General features: G+C 47.2%; 1 protein-coding gene across 4 annotated transcripts in view; it reads right to left on the bottom strand.

The window, feature by feature from the left end:
* CACNA2D4 (calcium voltage-gated channel auxiliary subunit alpha2delta 4) overlaps positions 1–22,272 on the bottom strand; it is a 140,424-nt gene that overhangs the window by 62,655 nt on the left and 55,497 nt on the right. For 3 of the 4 annotated variants that reach the window (XM_040596512.1, XM_040596514.1, XM_040596513.1), the window contains 4 exons: positions 21,166–21,259; positions 19,690–19,785; positions 17,580–17,707; positions 14,251–14,331 (listed from right to left, as the gene is read on the bottom strand). In XM_040596512.1, the coding sequence (XP_040452446.1) occupies positions 14,251–14,331; positions 17,580–17,707; positions 19,690–19,785; positions 21,166–21,259 (399 nt within the window). The remainder of the gene's footprint in view (positions 1–14,250; positions 14,332–17,579; positions 17,708–19,689; positions 19,786–21,165; positions 21,260–22,272) is intronic. The other variant, XM_040596515.1, reaches the window with a different exon arrangement.

The raw sequence follows: 22,272 nt of genomic DNA, 5'->3' as shown, positions 1-22,272 counted from the left end.
CGTAGACTGTATCAGTGTAAATCCTAGAGTAAATACTGCAGTGAGCATGCACGGACATACACACACTTAGACTGTATCAGTGTAAATCCTAGGCAAGCACTTACCCGTAGTCAGGGCGAGGCTGTAGGACTAAATGCACAGTTAGTCAAGGTGAGACCCTAGATCTAGAAACAAACACACAGTGCTCCAGGGACACAGCCAGACAAGGGTGATTGTGTAACAAGGATAAGGTACTGTGGCAATCAGCTCATTACATAAAAGTAGAAAGGGCCAAATTAATCCCTAGTGTAAGAATGCAGAAGCCAATGGAGTTATATTCAGGTCAAATCTGATTCCAAAATTATTATTTTTTTTTAAATTAGAGCATAATGTTCAATAAAACAGTAACAAATAGTGAGCTATGGGTTCCTGCATTTCCAGATTCCTGACCCTCCTGAGCAAGGTTATTTTGAAATGAACGGAAATTGCTATCTAATCCTATTGCACCCCCAAGTACACAAGCTGTCACCCCTACAGCTAGAAGAGTCTCTCCACCAGCTGTTCACTGGCTTGGTCTATCCCACACAGCTAAGAAGTTGAAATTCCCCATTTTTCCATTTTTCCACTTTCAGTGCTAAGCGTACACGATACATAACACGCTCTTCCTGTGAGAAAAAGCTCATCCTCATGCATGTGGAACCACCAAAGACGTTAAAACCCGCCATAAGCAAACCCTTGTGCCACCGTACTCACACTGTTACACGCGGGCACACTGTTATACTCAGTCTGATCTTCAGGGAGAAACTGGGAGCAGAACCCAGATACCCTTAATCCAGTAACAGCTGAGGCATCTGTTCTGCTGAAAAGGTATGTGCCGCCAGAGAATCACCATTATTGTTTAACAGTATGGTGTCTATGACACATAGTTTAATCTAATTTTGCCATGTAGGTAGAGGAGGGCACACAGATATTACTAAGTAGTTCATATAATACCAGAAATGAGAACAGAAAAAAAGCAAAGCCAACACACTCATCCACTGACTCTAAGCCTTTTCAGTGCATGTATTATCTGGGAGCAGGCTGTGATTTTCTGTGATTCGATAATTATAATTTGATTATTATTTGATATTGGCGAATGTATTTGCCCTGCATACATATCTACTCACACACATATGTAACACCCTATATATAAACATGTAATTATGTAAATATATATAATACATATATAATATATAAAACAGAATTCCTCCTCAGCATCTTGTTCAGCAGCAGCTTGCTGTGCCAGCTTGAACAGCATTTGCTAGCACTGATTGGAAGCACAGGTCAGAGGGTCAGCTTCTATACTCTGATTAGATAAATGCAGTCCTAGCATGGGATTTCTGCAGACCAAAAGCCTTCCCTCTGAGAACACTGCGTAATACAGACAAAAGTATAATTATTCCCTGGCAAGTACAGTTACAGAATGGAGTGCAAGTAAATAAAGATTTCCTGTGTCATTTTGGGGAACTCTCCACATCAACAGCCATCCTGCAAATCTGGGGACAAGGCAGCACCATGAGAGCTTTTGTCCCTTTAGAGGGTGGGAAAGAAGCAATCAACAGGGGCTAGACCTCTCTTTCCCACAGCAGGACTGTGCTGCAGCCAGGCTGAGGCCACATGCAGGTCACCTGGAGCCAAGGAGAAAGCAAAGCGTGATGCTAAGAATAACTCTGCCTTGTGTGGAGCTCCTGGGCCAGGACAACAATGTGCTGCTCTTTGCTCAGGGCTCCAAGTTGAGTTTTGGCCCTTCGTATTCGCTTTTTCTATGTCCTAACTTGGGAATAAACTTGTTTGTTAGAACAGCTGCAGAAAATCAACTCAGAAAGGGCACTGAATGAGACACAAATCCAGGTATTTCATTTGAGGAAATACGCACAGACAATACACAAATATTCAACCAGCTCTCATAAAGCTCAAGGGAAGTATCCAGAGTAACAACAATGCTTTGCATTTCTATAGTGCTTGCCTTTGGCAGCTCTCTGGGAGCTTGCAAACATTAATGAATTCACAGAGGCAGAGATTCAGAAAGTATAAAGGCCAGAAGGGACTTTAGATCATTCAGTCTGACCTTCTGCGTACCACACGCTACTTGGAAAGTGTGCAGAAAAGAACCACAAACATTATTTGAGGGCGGCAGAAAATGCCTTGCTGTGAAAGGCTTAAAGAGCTCAATCTGTTTAGCTTATGAAACAGAAAATAGAGAAGCTATCCTGTAGAAAGTCCAACAGTGAGTGTTTACATACAGCTAAGGCGAATCTTCCAGAAAGGCATCTGCCTTTGATTTAAAAAAGACTGAAGAGATGAAGAACTCCCTTTTCTCCTGGTACCTTACTACAGTAACTACTCATGCTCACCATTAGCATTCATGCTTATCATCTCATTTGAAACTGCTTTCCTGTCACAGGTTTTTGTCATGCTTTTCTCCCTTAGATTGAAAAAACAAATGTTCAGTAACCAGCACCTCTCCCTGTGAAGGTACCTCATACTCTAATCAAGTAATCTCCCAGTCTTCTTTTTGGTAAAATAAGCCGGTTGAGTTCATTAAGTCTTGCGCTGTGAAGCATTTCCTCACCTCTGGAACAACACTGTAGCCTTCTGAGTCAATTTTTCCTTGTCCTGTTCGAAGTACGCTCCACATCCATCAAAATCCGTGCTCTGTATTGTAGATACTACTTAACTATTGCCATACAATAGTAAATATAACCTTTCCCTACTCCTCACCACCAATGTCTCAGAGCACACTCACCAGGCTGTGTGCATATTGTTCCTACTTTAAAGACGGAGGCATACGGAAATGCTAGGGCAAAACCCTAACAAGTCACTTTGAGGGAGCCAGATTATGGGAAACTGGTTCTGATCCCACTCATAACAACATTTATATTAGTATAAATTCACTGGATTTTAAACAAGAGTCTCCAGATTTTTGCAATTATTGGCAAAAGAAAAATCTAGCCCTTTATTTAAACTGATGGTACCCTTCTAGCAGTCTCCACTTTCTCATCCACTCATGGTCTTATATGGTTATCTTTCACATCTCTCCCACCAGACATAAATGTCTTCGATCCCCCAGTTATTCTTTCTCTTCCCCTTATTTTCATTCCCTTGTGAGTGATCATCCCCTTTTCAGGGACTGCCTCTGACCAGCTGCTTTTCAGATTCTCCCTTTTCTGATCTCCTCAACTGTCACTTCTCAGCTGCCACAAAACACACCAGCCCCCACACGCCCATCTGCTTTTTAAAGGCTTGTTATCATAAGCAGGGGCTTCTCAGATCATTCTTCTTTACTTTGCAAAACCCAAATCAATCAAGAGAAACCACCACGCTGTCAAAGGCTAAGAGAGGGGGTTAGGTCAGCCCTAACTTCTGGCCTTCCAGGTGCTTGTGCTGGGGCTTTCAGCTGCATTAACAAGCATATTTTTATTCAGTCACGACTAAAATTATGGAGTGCGTGAATTATTCAGTAAAAAGGCCCGGCCTTGTACCCAAAAGGAGTGCTGCGATGAACAGGGATTGCCCTGAGTGACCACCCTGTATCTTGCTTGCTGTCAAGTGTACTGTAGCATGGTGAGACAAGGGACTTCAGCAGTTCCCTGGTGATGGAGAAGGGCTGCAGGGTAGCTGAGTCTCATCTCTTTCTATCCAAGGCACCACCACCTTCTTACAGTCTCTTCCAGCTCCAGCTAAAACCCATTTGTCTTTTTACCTCAGATTCCACCTAAAGCTGTATTACCTTATCAGCCAGAAACCCTCTTCTAGTTTTCTGCCTTAACTATTTTCATGGCCTGTCTATACTACAGTGTCTTCATACAAGCTGTGTGCTTTAAATGCTTCCTCCAAGACGCGTTTACTACAGCGATCTATCCACTTCAGCCTTGGTTGCATGTGGTTAAACAAACGGGGTACTCCCAGGCTCCTCTCACAAAGTGAGGCTTCCTTTTCCGCTCATCATCTTTCTGGCCTGTGTGTACCCATCTCAGCCTGCATACTTTGGGCCAAAACTGTAACACAAACTAGAGGAGAGGTCTCACGGGGCTCTGTGTAGGAGCACCAATGCATCCCCATCCTCACTGGGAACACATCTCCAGGTATGTTCTAGGATAACATTTGCTTTGCCCACAACTACATCACACTATCACTTGCTATCATTCTACCATCCCCTAATACAGAAGTTCTCAGCATTTTTCTCCTGAGCTTTCTGAGGATACATTTACCACTGAATCTACCCAGTTGCCTTTTGGCAAGGATCCCAGGATGGAACTTGGCAGATGATGAAGGTTCCCTGAAATTTATGTGGGCGTCAGGGGGTAATACACTGAAGATCCTCACTGAGACTTGGCAAAATGGGCCCAACAGTTCCCATAAGACAAGGACTGCCTCTAGTCTTGCTTGCTGTGCTCTCTGCCAGATCTCACAGAGTTCCCAGCTTACAGAAAATTTCTAATATTAGTTCTCAAGCATATGACCTTGTCTGTCATACTACTGAAATTCATTCTGTTGCTGGTACTCCTGCCAAGGTCAAATAAGGCTTTCTCTACTATATCCTGGTCCTTCCCTGTACTAGCAATGCCTTCTAGTGTTGAATCATCTTCCTCACTACCTATTGCTAGCTGAGTGAGGGTCTCAGGTCAATGTAAGCAAAGACTAATCCATGGGTGACCATGGGGGAGTGCTACAGGTAACCTTTTGCTAGACTTTGATAGGTGATCTTGCTGCTGCCATCTTCCCAGACTGACTTCTGCCTCCCTGCCCCTCACAACTCCTCTGCCTTTCCTGACCTCTAGTTAACTAATTGTTTATGTTGCACTGTATCACGTGCTTTACTGAAATACAGAGATGAAACCTTTGAAATTTCTTTTGTCTTCCAGGAACAATCATCTGAAAGAAAGCTTTTGGGTTAGTCTGGCACGATCTAGCGTTGATAAACTCATATTGCTTGACTCCCTTTCCCCCTAACTGCTTGGTAATAATTACATTTCCCTTCAGGATCTCCTCTAGCGTGCTACAAACGTTACAGAGGTCACACTTACAGGTCTGAGACTGACCAACTTACTTCTCCCCCGTTGTTAATCCTAACTGCTGAATTTTCACATTTCCAGCCTGCATGGAGTTACCACTGCAGGTAGAGGCAAAAATAATCCCTCGCTACAAGCCTGTTTTCATGTGCCAGCTCTCCCAGGGCTGGAGGGCACCCAGGCCCAGCACTGTCAGTGCACTAAGCAGCTTGAGCTGCTTACTCCCCGTGGCCAGCTTGTTTCTTTCTCCAAGGACAACACTGCTGTCCTTATCAATAACTCGGGCACAGAGCCCTCTTTGGTTTTGGCCTAGACTACAGACTCCTTGACCTCGACTTCACTCTTCCTGTCCAGAAGTGGCCCCACTTCTTATTTTTCTTTCTATATTTTTTTCAAATAGCTGAAGAATATTTTGCTGTTTTAATCTTTTTAATCTCCTTTGCAAGGTCTAACGCAGCTTGCTTTGTAAGCAATTCTCACTTTATCCCTACATTTCCTGACCTCTAAGACCTCTAAGCTTTCTTTGCTGTCTGTTCTTTTCCCATTCTACGTAGGCTCTCTGCAGAGCCAGCTTAAGCAGCCTAAGCAGTTGCCTGTGGTGGCAGACAGATGGAAGGCAACAGAATCGGGCATTGCCATTTACTGACTCCTCCCAGAAATGTGGGCTCCATACTGTCCCCGAAAGCTGAACTGCTCCCTCCCCACACTCCAGGCTTTGCACTGCTGCCTGTGAAAGCCGTGCCAAAAGCCAGCAGCCAGACCACCCCTCCACACATCCTAGGCAGCAGTGTAGTCCACGCCGTAGGTATTTCCTGCACACACCTTTCCCCTGCCTCCCCACTGCCTTGGGAAAGCCTGGCACTTCCCAGGTGTTGTGGTTTAAACCCAACCAGCAACCAAGCACCACGCAGCCGCTCGCTCACTCCAGGGCTTCCAGGCAAGGGCTCCCAGCCAAGCACCCCGGGCAGAAGTGGGAAGACTACCTTCCACCCGCTCCTTCCCCCCGCCATCTATGCCTCACCATCCAACACTGAGCCCATATCTGCTGCAACCCAGCCTGCATTCAGCACCTCCACATTTACTGGCAAGCCACGAAGATTTGTTGATATTCCTCATACACCGCAAGGACAGGGAGAGAAAAAAAGAGAATGACTATTAGTACAGCCTCTGCACGGTACAGATGGTGAGAGCACAGTGTAAGAGCATTAGGGAAGAACAAGAAATATTTCTGGGACTATTGATGTGATGAAGCTCCAAGTAAACTGGTCTGGCCTCATAGCTGACCCTGCTTTGAGCAGAAGGGTGATTAGAGACCTCTTGAGGTGCCTTCCAACCAGAATTATCCTATGGTCCTATGAGTGGGGCTTCTGTATCCCAGTGAGGGAAAGGAAGAGAATAAAAAGGTTTTAGGAGGGGAAAGAGCTGGCAGTAGGAGAACCATTACACAGCCTTGTGATGGGGACATTTGTGCCTTAGGTGGATAGGTAGGGCAGGAGAAGAACAACTCAGGAAGGAAACAGGCTGAGTTTGGTGGTAAAAGGAATGTACCTCAGGAGTAGACTGGAGCTGCCCTCAGATCTGCTAACTTTCTGTGGTTCTCACCTGGCAAAACTTGTCTGCTTGTGCCTTGGCTGAATTTAAGCCAAACCATTTTACAAGACGTTTCCTTTAATTTCCTCTGCTGTAATATTTACCAACTTCATCCCTACATCTACAGACTTCTTCTGTGATTCCTTGCAGCATCTTCTTACATGACTTTGCTCCTCTGAACTATAGGTCCTAATACAGCTTGTGACATCAACCACACCTGTGCTATGGCCTATGGTCCTTGCATGGACAACATCGCTTTACTCCATGTACTTCAGATGCACAGACATGGGCTGTTGTGGGGGGAGAGGTGTAAACAAGGTAATGCACTGGCCTTGCATTCACACAGAGATTTAGGTTTTCACCCTACTTGGTCAGAGGTGTTAATGCCACTTGCTTGGCAGTCTGTGGATCTTCACACAGCTCCAAACGGAAGGTCCTGGCCCATTTGTGTCCCTTGCCCTTTGTCAGTCCCCCTGTATGCTCAGTGCATACTGACAGACTCTACACACTGGGTACACTTCCACGTCCACAGGGATTATTCATGTACATACCTGCATGCACACACAGAAAACATGTGTGAATATGTAGCCCCACCACAGACAGGAGTAAGTGTAAATCACTCTGTGAGTACCTGTACCTGTGCACACCCCTAGTTACACATGCAGACAGGTATCACAGCCACACAACACACTGCAGAGAAACGGTTTGTGTATGCAAATATACGCAGGTATGCACAATTCCCTTCATAAACTGTGCAACTACACACATTCTACATGCAATGTGCTCCCATGGGCCCACGTGGCCCTGGGCACAGATACAGGACCCTGCTGGTGCTAGCTAGGGAAGAGTTAATGCGAGAGAAGCTGGGAAGGAAATTAAAAGCAAAAAAAAAAGTTGAAAGCCCAGCACATGATTCTTCTCCTATCACATCTGTGAATCCTGGAGCGCGAGAGTAATTGTCTGCAATGAGTCAGACCAAAAGGCACAAGGAAATGGTTGCTATGGCAACCTGTGCACTGCTCTAATTCGGCTCAGAATTAAAATGATATCAAATAATTTGCAAGCAAAGGTAACATGGCAAAGGCGCTGGGTGCCAATCTAAAAAATCCAGCTATACACATCTCTCCTGAGCCAGTGTCAAGGGCTCTTTTCCCTTCAAGCGTGACAACCATGGCAATCAGAGGAGCTATAGACGCAGCAGTGATGGATAACCTTAGGCTAGATGACTTCTGCTATGCACAGGCAAGAACAGGCTCCTGGGGTGGAGCTCCAGCCTGGAACAGGCTCCAGGACCAGGGATGTCCTGGAGCAATACCTCATCAGACCCCACAAGAGAAATCCCATTGCTCACAAGTTGTTTTGGTGTCCCACTGAGAAAATTCCTTGAAAGGGCTGGTGAGGGCATGGTCTGGGCACAGGCACCCACCCACTGTGGGGGCATTTGCTCTGTGCTGGGTGAAGAACCACCTGCATGGGCCAAGGAAAAGAGGGCTGATTCACTTTTTTTAAAGAAGGTTTCTTCCTGGTAAGTGCTGCACTGTGCAAACTCTGGCACCCAGCTGAAACTACAAGGAAATATTTATTCTACAGAATTGGCTATTGTCTTAGCTTTCTCCCCAGCCAAGCGCTCATTGCAAGGCAATAGGTAACGTCCACACATACAAGGAGGAGGCACGATCCTCATACTGAAGATCTTACAGCCCATGCAGACAGCAGATACACCATGGAAGAAAAGGAAATTGCTGATGTCCAGCCAGGGTGGGCTGAATACTATGAGAGATGTCTCACATACCTATTTTTAACATTCTTTTGAGGATAAAATAAAAGTATTTGACCCCCTTGTCACTAGTTGCTGTCTGTGCATGGAGACATCTATATGGAGTTTTTCAGGCAGATACTTGCTCTCTTCGCCTGTTCACTGACCTGGCTGGAGGATAACCAGCTCTGAACAGGGAACCATGCACTGACACCTTGGCAAAAGGCAGTCTTTGTAAGATCACAGCTAGTGCAAAATCAGGCAATCACCTCACTTTTGTCTGGCTCATAGAACACCTTGTGTCTGTTCCAGAAACACCCCAAAAAGCAACCTTTATGCTTACTAGTCTCTCCCCCAAGGCTCAGTATGAAAAGTAGAATGCAGTGGATGGCAGGCAGGCAGATGAATGGATGAAGGATGCAAGAGACACTGGTTTTGGCACACCAGTGGCACCATGTAATATTGATACCCTGGCCCGCGGAGCATTGGCTCAACCCTTAGGCCAGCCAAATGTGTACCGACTGATAATGGCTTCCAGACAGGTGTCCTGAGAGGTGGAGAAGGCACAGCTGCTGTTAGTACTAAAATCATCAGCATTTCTGCCTTACTGAGTGCCCCTAACACTTACTATGACTCAGCTCCAAGGCACGGGCCCTTTCGGATGTCTCTCATTTTGTCAGATCAAAGGGATGCCTGAGAAACTGCCTGGGCTTCAGGGATTGCCAGAAGGCAATGGCATCAGGCAGAAACCAGATGCTGCAGGTGATGGGCTGAAAACGAGTTGAGTCTTCCTTCTTTCTACCCCTGCTGCCCCTGGATGCTGGGGAGACTGTCATTTCCATAAAGGCATCTGGTGATGCCTTGAGAGCTCATAGAAGTCCCTGCACTGAGACAATGTTGGCACAGCCTCCAGCATTAAAAGAGGGACAGCATTCCTTCTCAATACTGCAGTGCACATTTATAAGATCAGCTGCTCTCAGGTTTTGTATGGCTAATGTGATGCTGGTTTCCAAGCCAGCCCAGTGAAATAATTTTAATTTTCCAGCATGGATAGAGCTATTCTCATGTAAAAGGTGCTTATGATATTGTAGGTTATTTCCATGCATTTCAGCAGCTTCTGCAGGTGCAACTGTCACTTTCTAGAGAGAAGATTGAAATGTTTTATCCACCCAAGCAACAAAACTGTAGGAATACAGACTTGTGTGTAGATTAGTTTGAAAAGATGCCACAGAACAGAACTGCTGAAAGCCACCTGCAGCTCCTCTCTCTGCCTGCTGGTAACAGACAGCAGGTAGCCAAAACTGGGGACCAAGGAAGAGGGTGGAGAGACATCAAGTTGGCCAATAATTGCTTTTCAAATGAAGAGCTTCCACCAGACTGATAGAGGTTGGATTTTAACCAGAGGTATAATGGCAAAAGTACTCCCCATTATCTATTTTTCAGACTGATTGATTTCAAATACTTTTGAAAAAAACGTAAGCTTTTTTGAAAACCTGCTCCTGCTGTGAGTACAGAGCTCTTCCGAAAATACTAGCCTTTAATAATTCAGTGTCCCAAAACTCTCTCTGTAAAATAAAGACAATATTTTTTTTTCTCTCACCCTAGTTGGAACTTGCCTAGGACTCTCCCCAAATACATCTTTATATACGGCTGGTGTCATGAGATAATGATTTCAGTATGGTCCAATCACTGCAGATAAGAACTAACAGTAACTTTCAACATAAACAGAGGAGAGAGGTATCATATAAAATAAACCGGCATCTCCCAAGTGCCCATTTGGACCGTATTTTATCTGGCACCACAGAGCCTGTGTGTGCCCCGTGGTTTGCTGGTATCGGCAAGGAACCTAATGGAAAGAAACCCCTACCTGTCCCTGGTGGGACTGGCAGCCAGCTGACAGCCACGTAAGTCAAACAGCGATAAGGTCAGGCATTGAAAGAGACGTCATACCACGGCCCCAAGTGACAGCTAAACTCCTGTGCAGATTCCAGAGGTTTCACTGAGGCTTTAAATCACTAAAAGCTTCTGTCAGCAACTACATGTGACTTCTGCCTCACACCCCCTGAGGACCAGAAAGCTCTAGGCTACTGACTCATGGGAAGGAGCAGATGACAGAGCTATCTGGGGCAGGACTTGGCTTGGGGAGAGTGCCATCACAATTCCTTATTTTTCATTTCCAACAAAGTTAGCGTGCGTGAAAGGTACTGGACTGACATCCCAGGAGAAAAGCTGCCTTCTAATTAATTATAATTAATCATTCAGGCATTACTTAATGGTTGCATAGTGCTTTGCAGTGCCAAAGCACAATATAGCAGGTAGATACTATAATTCAAAGATATAGCCAAGACAGAAGCAGAAGCCTGTGTGGCTTCCCACCAAGGAGACCACACCAACTCACGTCGCACATGTGGACCCTGCCTTGGTTCCACCATGTCCTCCGAGACCTGCAGGTACCTTGAATCCTTTGTGCATCCCCTTCATGCCCCAGGTACAGGGGCTTGGCCCACAGCAGAAGGAGAGGGATGGTTGAAAAGGGGAGAGGGTAGGGCAGGACAGAGGACACAGCTCCTCCCTCCTGAATTTGGCCACCTCCCTATCTGTCCCTGTGTGGAGCAGCATCTCTAATGGTAAGAGGAGCACCTCATACTCCCCCCAAAACTGTTCTGAGCTAAGCCAGATCGAAACGGGAGGAAGGAGGCTCTTGCACTCCCCACCAGTCCCTGCTCTCAGCCCTCCAGCCCGGTCGCTCTCTAATCCAAACTGACTGCTCCGTCATTCCCTGACAGCACCCAGGCCTGTGTCATCTTCCTGGACATTTGATTTTTCTAGTTTGCCTTTCTCCGCCTTGGCTGGGGACTGCCGTTCAGCTACCAGAAGAAAAAGGGCCCAACACTCCCTGTCACTGGTGTCCTCCCCATGGGAGCACTGGGGGTGCTCCCTTCCCCACAGGCATGGCTACAAATCCTAGAGCTCGGTTTTTCACTGCATGCATAGCGAATGTTTCAGAGCACTTACAAATCCCCCCCAAGCACTGTCAAGTCAAACAAGTGACAGTAATGATCAGCAGCAGAATGACAGGCCGATTCATACCGCTTGCACTTTTATAGGGGCACTTAAAAAGTCTCTGTTGTTCTCCTTCTACAGAACTGTGACAGCATTTATCCAGAAACTACTCAGATATTTGGGTTTCTGGGAACCACTGCTGGGTACCAAAGTTCTGGTAGTATCCTAACTCTATATGAACACATATCAATCCCACCGAGGGCTGATGCCATCAAAATAACAATAACAACAATCTGCATCCCATTCTGCTCTGATTGCCTCTTGCTGTGTCTCCACTCATTCCCCTTCCTCCACCTCTCTCCTGCACCCAGGATGGTACTGCACCACTGCCTAGCATCATTTGTGCTGCAGCCTCTGCTTGTTGGGGGAGTTTGCCCAGAATCAGGTCCTAGCCACTCAGGATTATTATGTTAGTGTGAGGGGAGATGAAGAGAGACCTACATCCTTACTCTCAAAGCTGCTATCCTCAAGATCAAGCAGTATTGCAATAGGTAGTGTGACCACAATTATTTCCTTTTTTTTTTAAAAAAAAAAAATTAAAATTACTACTGGTACAAAAGATTCAGATGATGAATCTAGACACTACTAGAAACAAAGCAAACAGTAATATAGATATAGTACTTTTTTTGCTCCCTGAAACCTCCAAAACATGGTGTAAACTTACGCCCAAGCCAGCAGATGGGACATACCTCAGCAAACCCTTGCACTCCCACTGAAGTCAACAGGGGCTACAGTTGAGGGCCTGAAGGAGTTTGGACCCTTTGGTCCATGCAGCCCATACTTTGGATGAAATATAGGTAGTTTTTATCAATGCATAAGGAAAGGGAAATGAACAACATCCATCTGTGTGTACCATGTGTGGAAGCAAGCAGAAAATGCTTGTGGTCAGGTCACCCAATGTGCCTCCTAGTGACAGAGACCATGATACCTTTAAGGAATAAAAGCAATTGAGAATTCATTTCTGTGTCTCAACTTCTGTGGTTACCAGTGAGGAAACTGGTTTGTTCTGTATCATTTCCACAAATGACAGATTTTTTACTTTCTTGTTATTGTTTTAACATGATTTCTTTCCCTACCCTCTGCTGCTTTCTCCACCCTCCTCTTCCCTCTGCAGAGGATCCTGCCCCTTCATAGCACGTCTACACAGACAGTTGATTCAACATAACTGAGAGGGTGCAAGTCTCCACAGGGTTTGTGAAAAGCACTGCTGACACAAGAGAAATGGCTCTTTCATGGGCGTATCCTCCTGCCACTTGTTCTTGCTTCAGCTCTTCCATCCAGAAGTTTCCTTCATCGTATTTATGCTGTGCCAGATGAATTGCTTGTGTACCTCCACTCTAACTCACAGGTCAGGAAAGGGAAGGAAAAGAACCATGAAAAACAATCTTTTTTTAAAAAGATGGTTTTTTTCCTCCCAAATTCATGCTTAGAGAAATGCTCCAGCACTGCACAGAGACCACTCGTACAGTTTCAACGATATTTCATTCTCTGCTGGGTATATTCATAACAGTGCCAGCTAGTATCAGTTTCGAGAGCAGTTTCTATGACCTAAGAACCTACTTAACATGAACTTCACTGAAACCATCTCTTTTTCACAGGGGTCTCCGGACAGACTTCATAATGATTTCCTGGCTTTGGGCTTGAAATGGTGGTATATTAGGAAAAAGTGCTATTTCATAACACCCCTCCTTCAGCTTGTAAGTACTTTCTCTATGCTCAGGTCATACTTAAGAGAGTACCAGTCTCAACTAGAACTTACTAAAAGCCTGGAAATTAAGGAACGCTTCATCAGATACACTTAAACTACCATAGTTTTACTGACCAGTAGTACTGAAGACCATTTGTTGTATCCCACCCAGCCTAGGCAAAAGCGACGGCTCTCTGATCTGAACGTACCTGTTATATGGCCTTCTATCTACTGGATACTCCTATAATGAAGTCACTGTTTGTATCTATTCTACTCAGTCATTCCTTCCACCATACAGGACTCCATTAACATTAACCATTTTTTCACAAGCAGCTTTGCATCTCAGCATATTTCTGGTGATAATTACTCCATTACCTGTTCCATCAACCTCTTCCCTTAATGCTTTCAGTCTAAAAAAAATTCCACTGAACTACATTTTCTTTTACCCCAATACTCCTAGACAGCATTTAAGTTGGATATGATGTCAGCATTATTGATTAATGTTGCATTTCACTTCTGAGTTTACAGTACTTCCATAAAGGCTGAAGCATCTGCTGCAGAAAACGGTAACGCTTCAAAAGCTTTGAGGTTCTTGGAAATAACGTGCTTTACGAGTTTTCCAAAAGTAGACACAGAGACTAGTGAAGGTCTCCCAAAAGGGGTTTAAAGCTCAGATACAAAGATAAGTTTGGCAATCCATACGTCTCACTTAGAAATCTAGCAACAAGCCCATTCCACCAGCAAGAGTTATTTTTTCAGCAGAGATAACGATGGAGATGCATGAACATGCTGTTCTTCCAAAAACAAACGTCTCCTGCAAACAGTTCAAAACCTGCACAGTCTCCTCAACCTACTCATGCTCCAGAGAAATAGTCTCAATCCACAAATTCACCAGCATTGAAGATGGGAAGCTTCCATTCAAATAGCCAATTTCCCTTTCAAAAGCCTATCTGCCATTCAGTACCTGTTCTAATATTCTCTGTTTAGCCTAGTTTTCAACATCACAAGCTATTGTGGCTCCCATCATTTCCCTTGAGTGACAAGCTAACAGCTCTCAGCTCCCACTCTCAATACAAGATGCAACCATTTCATGCAAGATAAAAAGAGAAAACAGAATGTCCTACCTGCAGCAATACCCATCTTCCCATCCACAGACACAGCCACAGCTGTGCTCACTGTCACCACTTTTGGTAGGCCACCTCCCTCTGTCAAGATACAAATACAGCAGGCTTGGTTAGCATACCACCAGAGAGGAGTGAAATGCAGCAGGAGCAGCTTGTTCACACATTTTCACATTCAGGCCGGTGTGTACAAGTGCCCCAACCATGAAACATCCATGAGCTTGGAAAACTGCATCTTTCAAGAAACATAAGCAACCTAAGGGACTATGAGTAGATTTTATTATTTTTTTTTAATTCTAGATAATGCCCCATGTTAAAAGTAGCATCCTCAGCATAAAACATAAAGGACTGGCCTCCTCAATTTTAGCCATATACAGCTTCCCTCAGGCCAGAAAGCTCCACCTTCATGCACCAGCAAAACTTTGTACACAGAGGAGAAGCAAGACAGGTAATTCTGACACTGACTCTCACACAGCAAAGGCCAGGCTTACGCTTAGCTCTGTTACACAAGCCAGGCTAGCACTACAAACTGGAGAGACACAGGTACTTCCAGGGTTCACTCCATTTTAGAAACAAAGCCTTCTGGGATTTTGCTGCCTAAATTCTGTTATGCCCCAGGGTCCCCCAGTTATCCTTTAGCTGCTGCTTTAAGCGCCTTGTAGGTCCTGTGTCACATCTGCCAGCCCCATGCAGATCTGTTAGCTCCCACAGGGCATCTAAAATAGCACGGCTGGATAGGTTTAAGCAACTGAACCCTACCTCCCCTCTCTTTGTTAGTGCAGTTGTTTCAGCCTGCCATTGTCCGTGTGACAGATTCCATTTCTGTATTTTTTTAAAGCGATTAGATTAGCTTCAGCTGGGGCACCTCTTTTGGAACTGCCAGGGGACAGTTTGAAGGTCAGCATGATTGATTTAGTCTGCAACTGATTCCCTCCTCGCGTGCTGTACAGACAGATGGTCAGGGATTCTTTCCTTCCCAAAAGCTCCAGCATTTGTCACTGCTTTCTGTTTCTGCCTTCCTCTATCTAGGTGGTACCCAGTGTATCTAGAGCACAATCCAGTGTCTACCACAGTCCAGTCTGGAGTCTCTCACTTACATTTTTTTTTTGGACTGAAGCCAGATTAACTTGCTCAAGGACATCAGAAATAGTAAAGCCCTTGTGAAACAAATAACCAGCCAATTTATGCTCACATGCCTTAAGCTTGATATTGCCTCTGTCATGAACTCTGAAAGTCTTGCCCTTCCTTGGATGGGACAAAGAAGCAAAATGAGCTTAGCATCTCTAGAAAAAAAAAATATCCACCCAACACATGAGAGATCTGGGCTGTAAGAACAGCTCTACTTGACTGGCAGAGTTTTCCCTGCTGTCGTCTTCCCTCTGGGACTTTTGGGTACTGAAAGGAGGTGCCCTGGATAAATTATTCTGATGACCTGCAGTTGTTCCTTACTGGTTTCCTCCCCACCAGGGAGGTCTTTGGGTTTTTTCCTCTTACGTGATGAGAAGTAAATCTACCACAAAACCCCCTTGTCACTTGGGGGGGGGGGGGGGGGCATGTGAAAAACATGAAAAGGGGACCTCGGCATCCAATCATCAAGAATTTAATAAGAAACTGGCTGGTGACCTTTTCTGGCCAAAAGGTGGGGCACCCCTGCTTCATCAGACATCAAGGAAGGTCCTGAACTCTGCTCCAAGAGTGAAACACTGTGGCTCAAAAGCACCGAGTATTATTTCCTGGCTCTTCCCAGGCATGTCGTGTGATCTCATGGAACACAGTCAGAAGTTCTAAGCCCAGCTGCTCATCTCTAAAAAACTTAGTAATTTCCTTTACAGTTTAGAGCATAAGCCCTTCAAGGCCAAGTACTACTTCCTACAATGTGCCTGGAGGGTTATCAGGTGAATGGGGTTCTGGACTTGATTGAAGCTTCTGACCAATAGCCATGTAATACCAAAACCAGTGGCAGCTACTTGTCTTCTGCCTTTATCCATGCAAAACTACCTGTGACTTCTAGGGAAGCCACAACCCTGATGTTTAGCCAGCCGTGGTTACTGTGGCCTGGGTAATGGTTACCCTTAGGAAGTCCCACAGGGCATCACTGCCTGGTTTTTGAACACATGACCTATTTCAAAAAGCAAATGTTGTGGCCCGCAGGGGAGTAAAAGGTCCCTCCTGCCATGCCACCCCCTCTCTCCACACTTGCCTGTTAAGTGAGGTGTAAGGGTGCTGAGCAGAGAGAGGCTTTCATGGAAGGTTTCAAGTATTTTCGCTTTCCATCCCTCTCCCTTTACATCCTGGTTCATCTCTTGCCTCCCAGTCTGGTTTTCTCCTCTTTGCTACTTGCTTTCCCACCCACCAGCCTCCCACCACTGTGCCACAAAAAGCTTTAACAGCTAAAGTGCTGAGCTCCGTGACAGAGATGGAGAACTAAGGGCCAGGGAAGAGCACAGAGGGGATTTCTGCCTTCTGTGTAGGAGTCTCACATGAGTATTTTGTTTTGATTGTTTCTTTCTAGGCTCTTCTGCTCTCTTTCAGCCTTTGAGGAGGTCCTGACTGGCCCTGCAAATGCACAGGAACCAACACCCGAAGCAAGAGGCACTGAAAAGCCGCTGCTTGCTTTCCTCTTGTGTTTGAGCTCTTGAGTGCCTTAGTTAGGCAAGAGATGCCATATTCTAGCAGCATGATCAGAAGGACACAGGGCACCGATGAGACACTGTCACCAAGATGACGCCATGGAAAAGCCTTCCCCCCTTTTCTTCCACCATCTTCCACAACAAACCCATCCTTTTCTGTCATGGAAAGTGGTGATGGAAAAAAATGACACTCTCTAAAGTTAGACTTCCTGACCGAGTGCTTGCCGATTCCTCACCAGTCACAGCTGTTACTGTCATCCAGCATGCCTGATGGTGCTGCCTCCCAGGCCTGGCCACACCCGCGTGTGTCACTCCTTCTGCAACACCATTTCCTTCCCCTTCTCACAGGTTCACACGTTCTCTAGACCCACAAGCACTTTGTGTTCGCCTGCCTCCTGCCTCCCTAAATCCTTAGGTCTACCCAAGCCCTGCATTTCCACGTGTCCTTCACCTCCTCTGCACCCTCATGCTGCGCCGCCCTGCCAGCCTGCCTTCCCCGCGGCTCGTAGCTTGGCCTTCGGCCACAGGCCCTCTGCTTCCATGCCGGTGTGAAGATAATGCCAAGGAGCCAGGTCTCAGCACCGCACACTAGGCGGGAGGCGGCGATAAAGGGATCGGGATGCGTGTGGCGTGGGACAGACGTGAGGCGTGAAAAGCTTTCCCTTCCCCTCTCCTCTGCCCTGGTGTCCGGGCTGGGGTTACCTGAATCGTCTTCTGCCACAATGCTGTAGATGAAGCTCCCGGAGGGATGCTCGGCGGCCCGGCGGTACCACAGAGGGAAGTGGTCCATAGTGAAGATGCTTTCCTTGTCCTTCTGTGTCAGGAATTTCCTGCCGGGGAAAAACCCGGGGCAGCCTTTGCACACCGTGCGGGGGAGCGGCAGCCCGCCTGGGGCAGCGCAGCGGGACCCTGGGGCTGGGCACGTTACCTGCACCTCCTCACCTGGGGCTTCCCCTGAGGCACAGGGACCCCCGGGGGACCGACACGTGACAGCGCTTGGGTCCTCGCGGAGCACCCCTCGCCCCGGGGACGCGGGGCAGCGTGCAAGGCCCCCCGTGCTACAGAAAGGCGGGCACGCCGCCCTGCGCCTCGCACCCCCCGGCAGGGGCGGGCCAGCGCCGCACCGCGGGGCGGGCTCCGCGCTCCCACCGGCAGCCGGGCCGAGCCGCCGCCTGCCGGACCCCACCCGCCCGCCTGCGGCGCAACTGCCGCCATTTTCCGTCAGCACCCGGGGGCCCGGCGGCGCCACCGCCCCGCGCCCCGCCGCGCCGGGACCGGCGCCTCCGCCGGCCGCCCGCCAGGTGCCGCTGTTGCCCCGGCCGAGGCCCTCGGCGCCGGCGGCGGCGGCCCCGAGGGCGGGCGAGGGGGTCCGCGGGGCGGCCGGGCGGTGCCTGCCCCGGCTTCGCGCGGCCGCGGGGGCTTCGTCGCGGGGGCGCGCGGGGCGGAGGCTGTCCGCCTGCCCGCGGGTTAGGCCGTGAGGAACGAGGGGCAGGGCCGGCAGCGAGGCGTGAGGCGCGGCCCGTGGGGGGTGCCAGGCTGGCGTGTGGCCAGCCGAAGGCCATCATTTACTGCAGGAGAATGGGGAGCAGGTGGGAAAAGGAAATGAGATAGTCTCCTACAAAAAAAAACCCAAACACCAAAACCCAACCCAACCCCAGCCCCACACCACACCGAAGGCCTTGCTGCTGTGGCTAAATGCCGAACTCCTAGAGACGTAGGGACTGAAGTACTTGAGGAAACAGGTGCTCCTGAAGGCAAAAGGATGAGTCCTGAGGGCATGGTGAGATAGGCAGCGGGTGCTCAGAGGCACCTCATGAAAATCAGGTGACTGGCTTCCCTGGAGGTCCCTACATCTTGCCTGACAAATCCCCTTTGTTTTCAGGCTCTTGTTTTAATGTATGTTTTGATGTAACTAATTATTTATATGGTTCCTTCCTTTCTGGGGATTCCAGAAGTACCTCTGGTGTGATATGTGGGGCTCTGACACTGCAGTGTGGTGACTGTGGCTATTTAACAGCACTGAACGATGCTCCTGATGAGCAGTGTGGGGTAGGGAATCATCATATTGGCCTCCTGCAGCACATGTTTTCTCCCTCGTTGCCAGAGCCTGACTATTCTTGACTTCCCATGGCTGTCTCAAAAACACGAAGAGTCACCTTTCAGGCACAGCAGAGCTCTCTGCCTTCATCAAATGGCTTTGTGACCTGACCTTCCTTACAGCACCATGCACCAGTCTGCATATTCAAAAATGCAACACAAATGCAAACTATACCCTTTCCATGTCAAAACCCTCCACTGAACACACACTTTTGCCTTGAGGGAGAGGACAAGAGAATGAATCATATATGACAGATGTCAGTCACATCACTTAATGCCTCACTTGGGAGGCACTGGGATACTACTGTGATGTGGGCAGAACAGAATAAACCTGGAAGAGGAACTGAGACAGAAAAATCAAACCTAGCCAAGCTGGAATATCACTGGAGTGCAGAGCTTCTGCACTGCAAAATGGTCCTGGGGGTATATAATGACTGTGGATATTTTCTCTGTTAGCTGACTGAAGTCAAGTTTTTCAGATTGAAATTTTTCATTGAAACGAATGCACTTTGGGACAGTGTTTTAAGAAAAACAAAAAGACCAGAGAAAGACAAGGGACCTCTATCCTGACTATAAATCAGCACCAATGCCATCAAAGTGTTGCTTCTTTCCTTTCTGTTTCTGTCCCCAAATACATTTCTAAGGCTGGCAGTGATTTCATGCTACCTCTTCAGAGACACTGAGAGAAACCCCTTAGTGCGGTTTAGGGACTTACTTGTTGGAAATTTTCTCAGAGCCCACGTATAGGGCACTCCTCATGAGTCCAGCCCGAGTGCCCAGAAATGCCATCTCAATACCTGTCTCAGTCTCCCTGTGGAACAGAAACACACAAGCAGAAGCAAACAGTTCTCAGAACACCATCTCACTGCCCCAGGGTGAGGGGCTCTCAAACTAGAAGCTATACCTGGAGATGTGGTCCCAAGCTCACTTGCAATATAACCCATTGACACCAAGAGTGACACTGGCTCCTCCCTGCTAACAGCGACAGGTTGTTATTGGCTAACAATTGGCAGGCTTAGACTTGTACCTAGATTCACACCTTTGAGGTTTGCTCATTTCATTCTCTTGTAAGTAGACCATAAGCTCCTCTACTCCTGCTAGCCCTGCCCCATGCTGCTTGCATGAGGCTGAAGTGAGGAAGAGGAACTGCAGAGAGAGCACAGCTGTATCAGGGATGTTTGAGAATGGGCAGGGTAGCAGAATGACTCTGAAGCAGTAGATTGATTCTGACACATCTTGATGGAGGTATCAAGGGCACAGCTACGTGGTGAAGAGCCGGCTGCAGTGTGGTGGCCTTAAAGTGAGAAGGGTGTGTTGGTGTGGTTGTTAAAGATATGTTGATAACTGGGTGTGTTAGCATGGTTGCCACTGGCTTACCACTCTATTAGTGGTAGGGATCCTTGTAACTGAAATGGGGACACGAGTCCTGTGGCCACACGTCTGTGTAAGTAACATACTATCTGCTGAAAGAAGATCTGTATGACATGATACTAGATAGTACATGCAACAGGTGTCTCAGTGGAAATAATAAAGTAGAAAGTTGTTTATTGAGGCCAGCCTGTCCACTCCCTTCCTGAGGCTCGATCTGAAGGCATCACCAATAGAGACAAGATCAAACTCCTTTTTCTTCAGCGCTTGTTAAAGAGCAAATTCCTTGCCACCTGAGATGGAAGTTCTGCTGCAGCCATGTGGGAATTCAAGCCAAACCACGCTGCTGCCGTTCAAAGGCATAACTGATGCATGGGGAAATAACTCATAACTTTAAACTGAAATGCTCTCAGGTGCTCTGGGATACCAAACTGTCAACTAGAGAGGAAAATGCAGTGCATCTGAGTTAGGCGCTGCAAAGAACTGATGCTGAATACCCCTTGCAGTGGCATATGTGGATCACTGGTGTCCTCCAGTGATATTCAGACATGAGTTATGTTCATGCTGCTTTACCAAAAAAAATCCCTCACCAAACTAAAAGCTCTCCTGAGAAGGCCAGCCTGCTGAAGTCCACTCCTGAGAGATACGTCTTGAGTTATTTCTAAAGCTATTGAGCTATTTCTATCAGCTTTTTGAGCTATTTCTAAGGTTTCTTATATGCTGTGCAAGGGTCTGTGATGGTTTTGGGCACTGCATAAGCCCATAGCATCTGGAGATGCATCTTCAATGGTGTTTTACCCATATTTATTTCTCATACACTTACACGGACATATTGAGGGCTAATGTTGTCCAGTAGGCCTCCATGGGTGCAGTAACCACTGCATCAAACAGCACTTCCTGGACCAACTCCTCATCACCTAAGAAGGGAGAACAAAAGTCAGGAGAGAAAGACATGTTCTTCCCTAGATGTCTTAGAGAGTCCCTTGCTAAGGAGCACCTGCCTAGCCAGGACATTGGAGCGATACGGCACAAAAAGAGGCCACCTGTTACAGGGCTGAGAACAGGACTTTTCACCCTGGATGACAGAGAGCACAGGAACAGATGTTCCAGCTGAGATCATCAGACAAGTTCCCCTGCAAACTCTTTGCCTTGCCAGGCCCCACATGTCTAGGATGTGTCCAAATCGTATTTGATTTTCCTCCACAGCACTTCCAAGTCTTCATGTTTTCAGGCCCCCTGAAGCTTTCCTCCTCCTCCCCCGCCCCCACCCACGCCAGACTCTTAACTCATATATCTCCTCTTTTCAGCCTGCTCCAAACAGTCAGGAGGGGTCTGCTCACACTGTGTGAGAGAGGAACAATTAATGGATTACACTTGATTTTAGTTTCAAGAGATTCCCATCCTAGTGCCAAAGGCCTGTACCTCTCAGGTGGAGCATTACATGCAAAAGCTTGTACTTGGCACAACTAAGGGGGCTGAAGCCATGGAGAGTGAGATGGGCTGAAGGACAACCTAAAGCTAAATTGCTGTAGGGAGTTTCCATGCACAGCTGCCCACCTCTGCCCCCTGACACAGATCCCACTCTGTAGTGGTGCTATATCAGCTGCTTGTGTGGCTACACATCACCTGGAGAATGGGACCTGCTGCAAGGGATGAGCAGTGGTGGTGGCAGGAAAGCTAGTAATTCTGTAACGATTTTTTCCCTGAATTAGTTACCAGTTGTGTTTGGAAAAGAAAATTAATAATCCATGTTCTGAAAGAACCCATCTGTCTAGATGGCACTGTGCAGCCCTCGGAGGATGCTGCCTGGGGCCCTGGGGAGCAGAGTAGTCACAGCAGCTTTTCTGGCTCCTCCTGCCACTGTCCCCACTAGCCCAGCTGGTCAGTGTGTCTTAAATATGGTGTGCAGTCCCTGCCAGGCTCCAATCAA

This window comes from Falco naumanni, chromosome 5 (assembly GCF_017639655.2).
Source record: "Falco naumanni isolate bFalNau1 chromosome 5, bFalNau1.pat, whole genome shotgun sequence".
NCBI classification, from domain to species: Eukaryota; Metazoa; Chordata; class Aves; order Falconiformes; family Falconidae; genus Falco; species Falco naumanni.
Note: the sequence above shows the minus strand (reverse complement) of the source record. Positions and strands in the feature narration are given on the sequence as shown.